The 13331-nt window shown below is 47.2% G+C and overlaps 1 protein-coding gene across 1 annotated transcript in view; it reads right to left on the reverse strand.

The window, feature by feature from the left end:
* FBLN1 (fibulin 1) overlaps window positions 1-13331 on the reverse strand; it is an 87263-nt gene that overhangs the window by 12604 nt on the left and 61328 nt on the right. Inside the window, exons 15-16 of the mRNA XM_038756438.1 lie at window positions 9235-9377; window positions 7237-7368 (exon numbers count right to left, since the gene is read on the reverse strand). Coding sequence (XP_038612366.1) covers window positions 7237-7368; window positions 9235-9377 — 275 coding nt within the window. The remainder of the gene's footprint in view (window positions 1-7236; window positions 7369-9234; window positions 9378-13331) is intronic.

Here is a 13331-nt window from a genome sequence, read left to right on the forward strand (position 1 = left end):
AGATGAGGAGACTGAGGCCCACAGCAATTAAATGACTTGCCCAAGGTCACACAGCAGCTGGGATCAGAACCCAGGTCCTCCGCCTCCCAGGTGTCTGTGCTTTTTCCAATAGGCCCCACTGCTTCCCTGCCCCTCTCCCACCTCCTACTCCCTTGCCGGCCTCCACCAAGACAGGCAATTCACCAAGACAAATCTGAATTCTTCCACGACTCCGCCTGTCTAAAACAGGGATTGGGATTCCCACTTAACCTTTATTAATTGCTTTCTCTGCTGCAAAGTTACCTTTTCAAAGCAAACATCACATATTTTCCAATGGGTGTGTGTGTGCCTCTTTCCATTAGGCCACACTGCTTTTCCATTCCAGAGCAGAGAACTTTCAGTCTAGCCAAAAACCTGTTACCAAATCCAGGGAAAAACCCATTGCCAAATCCAATTTCCATCCAAGTATTCCAATTTTTTTTTCCAGGTAGATTAGGTTAGTTGCCCCCGGCCCACTTTCAGCATATGCGTGCTGTGCAGATCGTACCCCCCACGACAGCATGTTGAGGATCAGCTAGCTTCCAGTCCTCCGATGACTCCCTCAACACTTCTGTCACAATTAATCTACCAAGTCTCTTGCACCATATTCTCTCCAGATCTTAATACAGTGCTCTGCACACAGTAAGCGTTCAATAAATACAATTGAATGAACCACCCACAGCACTGTGCTACATAATTTACAGCCCTCAGTGCTTTAGCACTCGTCCCCCTCTCCATCCCCCCCATCTTACCTCCTTCCCTTCCCCACAGCACCTGTATATATGTATATATGTTTGTACATATTTGTTACTCTATTTATTTATTTATTTTACTTGTACATATCTATTCTATTTATTTTATTTTGTTAGTATGTTTGGTTTTGTTCTCTGTCTCCCCCTGTTAGACTGTGAGCCCACTGTTGGGTAGGGACCGTCTCTATATGTTGCCAATTTGTACTTCCCAAGCGCTTAGTACAGTGCTCTGCACATAGTAAGCACTCAATAAATACGATTGATGATGATGATGATATATGTTTGTACATATTTGTAACTCTATTTATTTATTTATTTTACCTGTGCATATCTATTCTATTTATTTTATTTTGTTAGTATGTTTGGTTTTGTTCTCTGTCTCCCCCTGTTAGACTGTGAGCCCACTGTTGGGTAGGGACTGTCTCTAGATGTTGCCAACTTGGACTTCCCAAGCGCTTAGTACAGTGCTCTGCACACAGTAAGCACTCAATAAATACGATTGATGATGATGATTTAGCACTAAATTAAATACAGACCCACTTTTCCTTTGTTCAGCAGTGATAATAATAATGAGACTAGTAGCAGCATGGCTTAGTGGATAGAGCACGGGTCGCGGGGTTTAATTCCTACTCCGCCACTTCTCTGCTGAGTGACCTCAGGAAGTCACTTCACTTCTCTGGGCCTCAGTTACCTCATCTTTAAAATGGGGATTGCGAATGTAAGCCCCACATGAGACAGGGACTGTGTCCAACCCGTTTTGCTTGTATCCACCCCAGTGCTTAGTACGGTGCCTGGCACTAGTAAGCACTTGACAATTACCATAATTAATCAATCAATCAATCTATCGTATTTATTGAGCGCTTACTGTGTGCAGAGCACTGTACCAAGCGCTTGGGAAGTACAAGTTGGCAACATATAGAGACGGTCCCTGCCCAAAAGTGGGCTCACAGTCTAGAAGTATTATTAATTATTATTATTATTGTTAACTGCTTACTACATTAGAGAAGCAGCGTGGCTCAGTGGAAAGAGCACGGGCTTTGGAGTCAGAGGTCATGGGTTCGAATCCCAGCTCCGCCACATGTCTGCTGTGTGATCTTGGGCAAGTCACTTAACTTCTCTGAGCCTCAGTTACCTCATCTGTAAAATGGGGATTAAGACTGTGAGCCACACGTGGGACAACCTGATCACTTTGTATCCCCCCAAGCGCTTAGAACAGTGCTTTGTACATAGTAAGCGCTTAACAAATGCCAACATTATTATTATTTTATTATTATTACTATTACATGCAAGCACTGTGGTAAGTGCTGAAGTAGATCCATGATAATCAGTTTGGAAACAGTTCTTGTCCCACAAGAGGCTCACGGTATATGAAAGAGGGGAGAACAGGGATTGAATCTTCATCTTACTGTTAGGGAAACTGAGGCAGAAGCTCAGGGAAGTAAAGAGACTTGCCCATGGACACACAGCAGTGCGGGTCTCCCCTTCCAGACTGTAAACTCTTTGTGGGCAGGGATCATGTCTGCCAACTCTATTGTATTGTACTCTCTCAAGCGCTCATTTGAGTGCTCTGCACACAGTAATTGCTCAATAAATATCTTTTTTAAGGGTATTTTTTAAGACCTTACTATATGCCAGGCACTGTACTAAGCACCGCGGTAGATACAAGCTAGTTGGGTTGGGCAGAGTCCCCGTCCCACATGGGGCTCACAGTTTTAATCCCCATTTTACAGAGGAGGTAACTGAGGCACAGAGAAGTGAAGTGACTCACCCAAGGTCACACAGGTGACAAGTAGCAGAGCTGGGATTAGAACCCAGGTCCTTCTGACTCCCCGTCCTGCGCTCTACCCATTAGGCCTCTCTATTTCTCCTCTCTGTAAATTATTTTTGTGTCTTTATCCTCCACTAGACTGCAAATTCATGTCTATTAATAATAATAATGGCGGTATATGTTAAGCGCTTACTATGTGCAAAGCACTGTTCTAAGCGCTGGGGAGCTACAATTCATTCATTCATTCAATCGTATTTATTGAGCGCTTACTGCGTGCAGAGCACTGTACTATGCGCTTGGGAAGTACAAGTTGGCAACATATAGGGACGGTCCCTACCCAACAACGGGCTCACAGTCTAGAAGGGGGAGACAGACAACAAAACAAAACATATTAACAAAATAAAATAAATAGAATGAATACGTACAAATAAAACAAAGTAATAAATAATAATAATAATAATAATGGCATTTATTAAGCACTTACTATGTGCAAAGCACTGTTCTAAGCGCTGAGCACTACAAGGTGATCAGGTTGTCCCACTTGGGGCTCACAGTCTTAATCCCCATTTTGCAGATGAGGTAACTGAGGCACAGAGAAGCTAAGTGGCTTGCCCAAGGTCACACAGCTGACAACTTACTCTGCTCTGCACACAGTAAGCGCTCAATAAATACGACTGATGACAACTGGCGGAGCCGGGATTCGAACCCCTGACCTCTGACTCTCAAGCCCTTGCTCTTTCCACTGAGCCACGCGGCTATTGACCCTGCTGGTTCTACTTTGCACACAGTCGGTGTTCAGTAATGATTACTGATTGATTGATTTGTACCCTGTGTTTCCACACTCCCGCGCTAATATTTGGGAAGGTGTCGGGAAACAACGGCGGGGGGCTGCTAGGGGTGAAATCACTTTGCGTGCACACGAAGCTGCCAACCCACCTGAAGACTTTAACGATAATTCCAAATGGATTTCTCACCCTTCTGGAACAAATATTCCTTATACTAAGATTCAAGTTTAAGTACTGCTGTGATAGCAAGCAATTCATTGAGTTTTCTGGTGGGGAAGGGAAGGAAATCCAAATTGGATTGCGATGTGACACGTGGAAGTTTAAAGGTCCAACAGCGCCCCTTACAGGTGACAGTGCAAAGCGGCACTGATCAGAACTACCTGCCCAGGGCAGAAGCATCCAAGCCCACGGGGCAGTTGGAAGCTTAGCTTTGTCAATCAATCAATCAGTCAATCGAATTTAATGAGCTCTTACTGTGTGCCCAGCACTTCCCTAAACACTTGTTAATCAGTCTCTGTCCCACATGGGGCTCACAGTCTGATCAAGTTCTCCCAAGCGTTTAGCATAAAGCTCTGCACACAGTAAGTGCCCAATCAATACCATCGATTGACTGGACAGTCCGGCCTTCCCCGAGGGCTCCTCATTTTTCAGCCTTTCTTGGTGGTCCCACACCCCGGAGCGAAGCAAAGGAGATAACGGCTCCGTGGGGGTCCCAAGAGCCGCGATCCCGTGACCCGTTTCTGTGTCCCCCCTTCCTAGCTTCCACCCGGAGACCTTATCGCCAGTACTAGGTGGAGGCCTTGGGCGAAACGTCCGAGCGAGCATGGGTGGCCGGAAAAGCCATCGTGTTCTTCGAAGGCCGGCATCAGTTCGAAGAGCTGCCCGTCCTCCGGAGGAGAGGCAAGCAGAAGGAGAAAGGCTACAGGCACAAGGTAAACCTCCTCGGCCTCCTCCGGCTGGAGCCGATCCCTTCTCCATTGGGGAATCGGAAATCGGCTGGGGAATGGATCTGTTTACTGTCGTATAGGGCTCTCCCAAGCCCTTAGTACAGTGTTCTCGTCCCCACAGGCTCCCCAGGAATTGAGAGAGCCTGAGAGTATGCTGTAAGAGCAGCATGGCCTCGAAGATAGAGCACGGGCCCGGCAGTCAGAAGGACCTGGGTTCCAATCCCGCTCTGCCCTTGTCTGCTACGTGACCCTGGGCAACTCACTTCACTTCTCTGGTCCTCCGTTACCTCATCTGTATAATGGAAATTATGACTGTAAGCCCCATGTGGGGCAGGGACTGTGTACAACCTGATTAACTTTTATCTATACCGGTGCTTAGGACGGTGCCTGGCACAAAGTAAATGCTTAACAGACACCATTGAATTGGTAGACATATTCCCTGTGTACAAAGAGGCAGTGTGGCCTAGTGTGAGGAGCCTGGACCTCACAGTCTTTTAGACTGTGAGCCCACTGTTGGGTAGGGACTGTCTCTATATGTTGCCAATTTGTACTTCCCAAGCGCTTAGTACAGTGCTCTGCACATAGTAAGCGCTCAATAAATACGATTGATGATGATGGACCTGGGAATCAGAGGGCCTGGATTCTAATTCCGGTTCTGCCGCTTGCCTGCTGTGTGACTTTGAGAAAGTCACATCACTTCTCATCTGTAAAATGAGGATTCAATACCTGATTTCCCTCCTACTTAGATTGTGAGCCCAGTGTGGGACAGAGACTGTGTCCAACCTGGTCAACTTGTACCTACCCCAGTACTTGACACATAGTAAGTGCTTAACAAACACCATAAAAAGGAACTTATAGTCTAGAGGGGGAGACAGACATTAATATAAATAAATAAATGACAGATGCAGACACAAGCGCTGTGGAGATGAGGGAAGGGTAAAGGGAGAAAATCCAAGTGCAAGCAGTGTGTCTGTTCATTGTCGTATTGTCCTCTCCCAAGCACTTATTACAGTGCTCTGCACACAGTAAGCACTCAATAAATACGACTGAGTGAAGGGGCTCAGGAAACGTGCCTCAGGAGGCCTGGAAAGTCAATCAATCAATCGATCATATTCATCGAGTGCTTATTGTGTGCTTACAAAGTGCTTGGGAGAGGACAATACAACACAGTTGGCAGGCACATTCCCTACCCACCACGTGCTTACGGTCTACAGTCTAGAGTCCCCCAAGACAGAGAAATGTAGTCTAGGGCTTTTGTGGACTGGCATCAGTCCAAAGCAGTTTGCCCAGCAGAACAGTCTTATGATCAGGGGATAGGTTCCTGCCCCAGGACCAGATGCCTTTTTTACCAAAATAATCCAGAAGTGTGCTCTTGGTCAATTGTAGACAATAATAATAATTAATAATTCTGGTACTTGTTAAGCGCTTACTATGTGCCACTCACTGTTCTATGCCCCGAGGTAGATACAGGCTTATCAGTTTGGATGCAGTCCCTGTCCCACATGGGGTTCACAGTCAATCCCCATTTTACAGATGAGGTAACTGAGGCCCAGAGAAGCTAAGTGACTTGCCCAAGGTCACACAGCAGACATGCGGCGGAGTCAGGATTAGAACCCAGATTCTTCTGAGTCCCAGGCCTGGGCTCTAGCTAAGCTAAATGGGGATTGAGACTGTGAGCCCCCCGTGGGACAACCTGCTCACCTTGTATTCTTCCCAGTGCTTAGAACAGTGCTTTGCACATAGTAAGCGCTTAAATAAAAATGCCGTCATTAAGCCACATTGCCCCTAAAAGCTAGATAACAGCTAAATCTACATCCAGTGCTTTCTATTGAGTCAGAGAAGTTCCACCATGGGAGAGCTGGCTATTATTTCACGGGAAGCAGGGAAGCCTAGTGGAAAGGGCCTGGAAAAATCAGGAGAGCTGGGTTCTCATCCCAGCTCTGACTCCAGCCTGCTGTGTGACCTTGGGCAAGTCACTTATCTTCTGGGGAAGCAGCATGGCGTACAGTGCTCTGCACACAGTAAGCGCTCAATAAATACGATTGAATGAATAGAGCACACGCCTGGGAGTCAGAAGGTCATGGGTTCTAATCTCGGATCAACTATTTGTCTGCTGTTTGGCCTTGGGCAAATCACTTCACTTCTCTTCACTTCACTTGTTGCCATCTTGTACTTCCCAAGCGCTTAATACAGTGCTCTGCACACAGTAAGCGCACAATAAATACGATTGATTGATTGATTGATTCTCTGGGCCTTGGTTCCCTCATCTGTAAAATGGGGATTAAGAGTGTGAGCTCCATTTGGGACAAGGACTGTGTCCACCCTGACAAACTCGTATCTACCCCAGTGCTTACAACAGTGCTTGGCACATAGTGAGCACTTAACAAATACCATTATTATTATGATTAGGAGACTCTTCCAGTATACTCAACGCTCAATAAATATGATTGAATTGAGCACAGACTTGGGATCCAGAGGTCATGGGTTCTAATCCCGGCTCTGCCACTTGTCTGGTGTGTGACCTTGGGCAAGTCGCTTCACTTCTCCGTACCTCATCTGTAAAATGGGGATTAAGACTCAAAGCCCCACATGGGACAATCTGATTACCTCGTATCCACCCCAGAGTTTAGAACATTGCTTGGCACATACTAAATGCTTAACAAATACCATAATAATAATTATTATTCTCTCTCTTCTCCCCACTGCGAGTTAAATGCCACCTGGAGACTGGGGAAGTGGTGGAGGAGGGGCTGTGACCTGGCTCCCCCCACCAGGAGCAGGGACTACCCAGATGGTGTTCAATCTTGTGGGGTAAAAGCGGGTTTGACTGCCTGGAGCACATCAGAATAAATACGGTTGAATGAATGAATGAATGAATGAGTGAATGAATGAGAGATGGGTCCTGGGGCGTGCCCAGTCAGCCCACCCACCCTCCCCGCAGGCCGCGGCCAGAACACGCTGCTCACCCACAGTCATGCCGTCCATGTAGCGCTTGATGATGTCGAAGGAGTCCCGGAGATTCCCTTCCGTGATGTCAAAGATGATGTCGGCGTGGTTGGCGGGGTAGGCCGGGGTGATGGCCCGCAAGAAGATGATCTCTGGGAACCGAAGCAAGGACAAACCGATCAGCGCTGACCTCTCTCCGGCCTAGGGCGGTCGGGAGGCCCGCCGGCTACCCAGAGCTGCAGAGGGTTGGGGCGGGGGGCTCCGGGAACCTTCCCCCATCCCCTCCACGCCGACCGACTTCTCCAGAAATACCCTTGATAGCTCAACGTGTGGATGAAAGGGGTTGGTCAGGAACCCCTAGGGTTCTTTGGGTTTCTTTGTTATGGTGTTTGTCAAGCGCTTATTATGTGCCAAGCACTGTACTAACTGCTGGGGTAGATACTAGCTAATCATGTCCTAGTCCCACATTAATCCCCATTTTACAGATGAGGTAACTGAGGCCCGGAGAAGTGAAGTGATTTGCTCAAGGTCACACAGCAGACAAGTGGTGGATTAGAACCCAGCTATTTCCGACTCTCAGACCCAGGCTCTATCCACTAGGCCACACTGGTTCCAGTTCATCCATTCATTCAATCGCATTTATTGAGCGCTTACTGTGTGCAGAACACTGTACTAAGCACTTGGGAAGTCCAAGTTGGCAACATATAGAGACGGTCCCTACCCAACAACGGGCTCACACTGGTTCCGGTTTGTTCCAGACCATGAAGGTGGAAGTCTATGGGTACAACCCCCATCCCACTGACAGCCTGTTCTCCCAGGGAGCCAAATGGACCTCTGCCCTACCCCTCGGAGGCACCAGGAAGGGTGTCCTCACACATGGATGGAGTCCGAGGTGGCGGCACCCCAATCTCCAAGGGCACCCCGAGGACCTTCCCGCTTCATCCCACCATGCTGGGAACTCTGGGAGAAGACCAGTCACCACTATGGACCCCGCAGTCCTCCGACCGAGAACTGGGAATCTGGAAAGTCTGTGCAGGGGAATGGATTTGCTCCATCTTCTATCTGGAATAACATTCCTGAGGTGGAAAACCTGGGAATTGTTCTCCTGGTTTTAGAGTTCTGCTTTTGTCATCTAACAAAATAATGGCAACCTAAACCCTACACAGAAAACAGGCACTGGAGAAGTCTCCTAGGGTGTGTGTGTGTTTATGTGTGTATGTTTACACATGTAGGTTGTGTGTGTACATGTGTGTCTGTTTTTTAATGGCTCTTCTTAAAGCACTCACTATGTGTCAAGCACTTTCTAAGAGCTGGGATAGATGGAAGCTGATCAGGTTGGACTCAGTCCCTATCCCACGTGAGGCAGAGCAAGTATCGAATTCCCCTTATTCAGATGAGGTAACTGAAGCCCGGAGAAGTGAAGTGACTTGCTCAAGGTCACAGAGCAGACAAGTGGCAGACTCGGGATTAGAATCCAGGTCCTCAGATTCCCAGCTCTGTGCTCTTTCTATTATGCCTTGCTGTTTCTCTGGACTGTGTTGTGTGTGTAGTTTGTGTCTGGCTGGACATGTATGTGCATTATGTGTATGTGGCTGCGCTCGTCCTTCGTTTGCAAAAGACAACATTCCTGATGATGAAATATAATCCATGTATGCACACGGGAAAGGGACATGGAAGTACGATGTCCATAAATTGGAGGCCGCCCCTCTACATTGACCTATCGAGAGTATTTCTGGAGAAGTCGGGCAGCAGGAAGGTGACGGGGATGGTTCCCGGAAGCCCCCTCCATCCTCTGCATCTCCTGGTCACCAGGTGGGAGGCAGGAGGGGCTTCGTGATGACCCTCAGCCGGAGCGAGGTCAGTGACGATTGATTCTTCTCAAAACGAAGAGGAGGTTTTGAACAACCGTTGGCGAGGCAGCAGCACAAGCTGGCACCCCAGACCCATTCTCCGCCCTCCCAGGTGTTTCTGGTTGGCTCGCTTAGACGCTGAAATGGAAGCATGCGGCGGCTGCTTACCTTCGGGGCGGACGAATTCCCGGAAGGTGGGAAGAGAGATGACCGTATGGGACACCGTGTGGACCGGATCCAGCACACAGTTGACGTCGTTGGGCCGACAGGACTTAATACAGCGGACGGTGTCGGTCTTCTCGTGTCTCACTCTACGAGGAACCAGAATCGACCCAAAACGTTCAGTGAAAGAGTCCCTCCCACCCCACAGAACTGCAGTCCACTAAGAGAGTGGATGAGGGCATGAGGGTAAGAAGTTCCCTGCAGTGGCTTGGGGTCAGAATGAAGCAGAGCCACTGACAATTCAGCAGGCTGGCTCTGCGATATTGGCCATTTTTCTTCTGAATTTTCCCTCGTTTTGGAATAGGACTAATGATAATAACAATTACAATAATGGTCTTTCATTCAATCATATTTATTGAGCACTAACTGTGTGCAGAGCGCTGTACTAAGCGGTTGACTGTACTGACTGTGTTTGTTAGGCGCTTACTATGTGTCAAGCACCGATCTACATGCTGGGGTAGAGCCAAGCTAATCAGATTGGACACAGTCTCTGCCCTACATGGGGAGCACAGTCTTACTCCCTATTTTACTGATTGAGACACAGAGAAATTAAGTGACTTGTCCAAGGTGACACAGCAGACAAGTGGCGGAGCCAGAATTAGAACCCAGGTCCTTCTGACGCCCAGGCCTAGGCTCTATCCACTAGACCACACTGCTTTCCAGTCCTCCTGCTGCTAGACAGTACTCCTGCAGTGCTCCGGGTGTTCTGGGAGCCAAGAAATTTCACTCTTGAGAGATAAGAGATCAGATTTCTCCAATTCCTCTTTAAAAATGAGAGGACCCACCTAACGACAAAGGCACTTTTATTCTGACATTACAAACCACTCAGTGTTAAGAGAATCGGTTTACCAAACAGAATGCAAGCCAGCGGATAGATCCCCAGACTTTGTCCTCAGGCCTAGACGAGGCAGATTTATTGATTTGCCGTCTTGGAAATACAAGTTCCCAATGCATCCAGACACCCGAGGAATACCGCGTTTTCTAGCAGAAATATTTGTTCTTTAAAAGAAGTTATTCTGAACACAGAAGAATAAACGGTAATAGTTCAGGAAATAAAGAAAGCCCACAATGCTTTCAGCATTTCAGCTCACCGTCAGTGGTATTTATGAAGCGCTTCCTGTGTGCGGAGCATTGTACAAAGTGCTTGGGAGAGGACGAAAGAGTTGGCCGACATGTTCCCTGCCCACAGCGATCGTTGTTTTCCTTATGGCTTGGAAATATCCATCGACGGTGTGTATTGAGAAACAGCATGGACTAGCAGCTAGAGCCCCAGCCTGGTAGTCAAAAGGCCCTGGGTTCTAATCCCAGCTCCACCACGTGTCTGCTCTGTGACCTTGGGCAACTCACTTATATCTTTAAAATATGTATTATAAATCACTTATTAGTTCAGTGTCCTGCACCTAAGTGCTCAATAACTACCATTGATTGATTGATAAATTGATCAGCACTCTGGACTAATCTGACATACCTCACTGCCTAACCACTAACTCTCTCCCATATCCCCTTCTTCCTCCTCGTGGCGGTAATTCTCAATCAATCGATCGATCCTATTTATTGAGCTGTCACTGCTGTGTCTCCTCAGTGTAGGTCTCCCCACACTCGACTGTGAGCTCCTTGAGGGCAAGGACCACAACTATGTAAGTCTATTGTGTGGTCCCAAGGGTTTGAGCCGGGAGGCACTCAATAAATACTACTGATGAGGATTACGACAAAGTCATATCCAAGGGCATTTCTGGATGCAAGCTGGGTTTGGGCTTCTCCACTGCAGCCCCTGAGCTGACCACCGGCGAGAAGGAATGAGCCTCTGAGTTGGAACTTTAGTGTCACAAATTCTATATGCTTCTTCAATCAATCAATCAATAGTATTTATTGAGAGCTTTCTGTGAGCAGAGCACTGTACTAAGCTCTTGGGAGAGTACAGTATAAAAGAGTTGGTAGGCAAGTTCCCTGCCCATCATGAACTTACAGTCTAGATGCTACAATTCTTCCCTCCTCTTGCTCCCACTGGTTGCTAATATTTTCTGTCTCCCCCATTAGACTGTGAGTGCCTGAAGGCCTAATAATAATGATAATAATGGTGGTATTTGTTAAGCGCTTATTATGTGCCAAGCACTGTTCTAAGAACTGGGGTAGATACAAGGTAATCAGGTTGGCAGTCTCTGTCCCACATGAGGCTCACAGTCTTAATCCCCATTTTCCAGTTGAGGTAACTGAGGCCCAGAGAAGCGAAGTGACCTGCTCAAGGTCATTTTGGAGACATGTGGAGGAGCCAGGATTAGAACTCATGTCCTTTGGCTCCCAGGTCCGGGCTCTTTCCACTAGACCATGATGCCCACTGGTTGGTTGCTAGCCTAGGGCCACAGAGGACTCATTTGTCAAGGTTCGAGCCACCTGTTTGGCCCCCAATCTCGGCCAGTAAAGGAGGCCCAAGATCTCGTCTTTCTGCAGAAATTTCGGTTCTCTCTCGGCCCAAAGAAAGGACAGGTTGGGTTCGGGCCGAGAACCTGCTGAAGGAGAAGAAAAGCATCTTTTGGCCTGAAAGGGCCAGTCTGACGATCTGCGTGAAGGGAGGTCCTTCATAATAAAATCGTTGTACTCATTAAACAACTACTATGTGCCAGGCACCGAACTAAGTACTGGGGCGGATACAAGCAATTCGGGTTGGACCCAGTCCCTGTCCCATGTGAGGCTCACCGTCTCAATCCTCATTTTACAGATGAGGTAACAGGCACAGAAAAATGAAGTGACTTGCCCGAGGTCACACAGCAGACAAGTGGCGGAGTCAGGATTAGAACGCATGACCTTCTGACTCCTGCGCCTATGCTCTACCCACTACACCATATTGCTTCTCCTTATGATTTTGCTCACCTCCCCTTCCCAGCTCTGCCTGCTGGGATGGGACTCAGAATTCATCTGTGGTCAGACCCCATCAAAGCTCAGCTTTTCTTAAGGCAGGGGAGTTGATAGTTAACCCCGCAGACGCATTAGAAGAATGTCAAGAGCACTGACAAGCAGAGTCACAGGCCCTGTGTTCTAATCCCAACCTTGCCACTGGCCTGCTGTGTGACCTTGGACAAGTCTCTTCAGTTGTCTGGGCCTCAACTTCCTCATCTGTAAAATGGGGATTCAATCCTCCTACCTCCTACAGAGACTGTGAGCCCCATATGGGATGGGGATTTTGTCCGACCTGATTAGCATGTATCTACCTCAGCGCTTAGTGCAGTGCTTGGTACATTGTAGACGCTTAACAAATACCACAATTATATCATTCCAGAAACCCTTATCCAGCTCTCACCATTTCCAAAAGAAAAAAAACAAACAGCCTACTGGGTCCAGATTTTTTTCAAGCATCAGTGAAATTGCTGAAAAAAATGAATTGGACCCAGACAGAAATTCACTCTGCGTTCTGTTTGTGAGTGTAAATGCCATGTAAAAGACAGGCACACCCAGATACAGCACAAAAACAGGGTGACAAGTATAAAAAAATCACATTAATTGGGAGATATTTAATTCAATCAAGGAAGACACATGCTCAGACTCTAGCCACGAGTACCACAATCCATCAGTAAATGGTATTTACTTATCAATTCATATTGTCTGCCACCCCTTCTAGACTGTAAGTTCGTTATGGTCAGGGAATGTGTCTGACCATACACAGACACACACACACACACACACACACACACACACATATATATATATACACATATATATATATACATATGTATATATACATATATATGTATATATATGTGTGTGTCTATATATATACACTATATATAGAATATAGTGTATTCTCCCAAGTGCTTAGTACAAGGCTCTGTACGTAGTAAGTGTTCAATAAATACAATTGATTGATCATGTTACTGTGCGCTTACTGTGCACGGAGCACTGTACTAAGAACTTAGTTTGGCTTCCTCTGGAAAGTTCAGCAGAATAAACCCAGGACTTTGTGGCAATTAGAGCCTGACACTTTTGGCCTTTCAATGATCATGTCACTGTGGGGGGAAGATCTTTTGGGTCTGATTTTTACTATGTCCCTC

The sequence above is a fragment of the Tachyglossus aculeatus genome, chromosome 14, assembly GCF_015852505.1.
Source record: "Tachyglossus aculeatus isolate mTacAcu1 chromosome 14, mTacAcu1.pri, whole genome shotgun sequence".
In the NCBI taxonomy this organism is placed as follows: domain Eukaryota; kingdom Metazoa; phylum Chordata; class Mammalia; order Monotremata; family Tachyglossidae; genus Tachyglossus; species Tachyglossus aculeatus.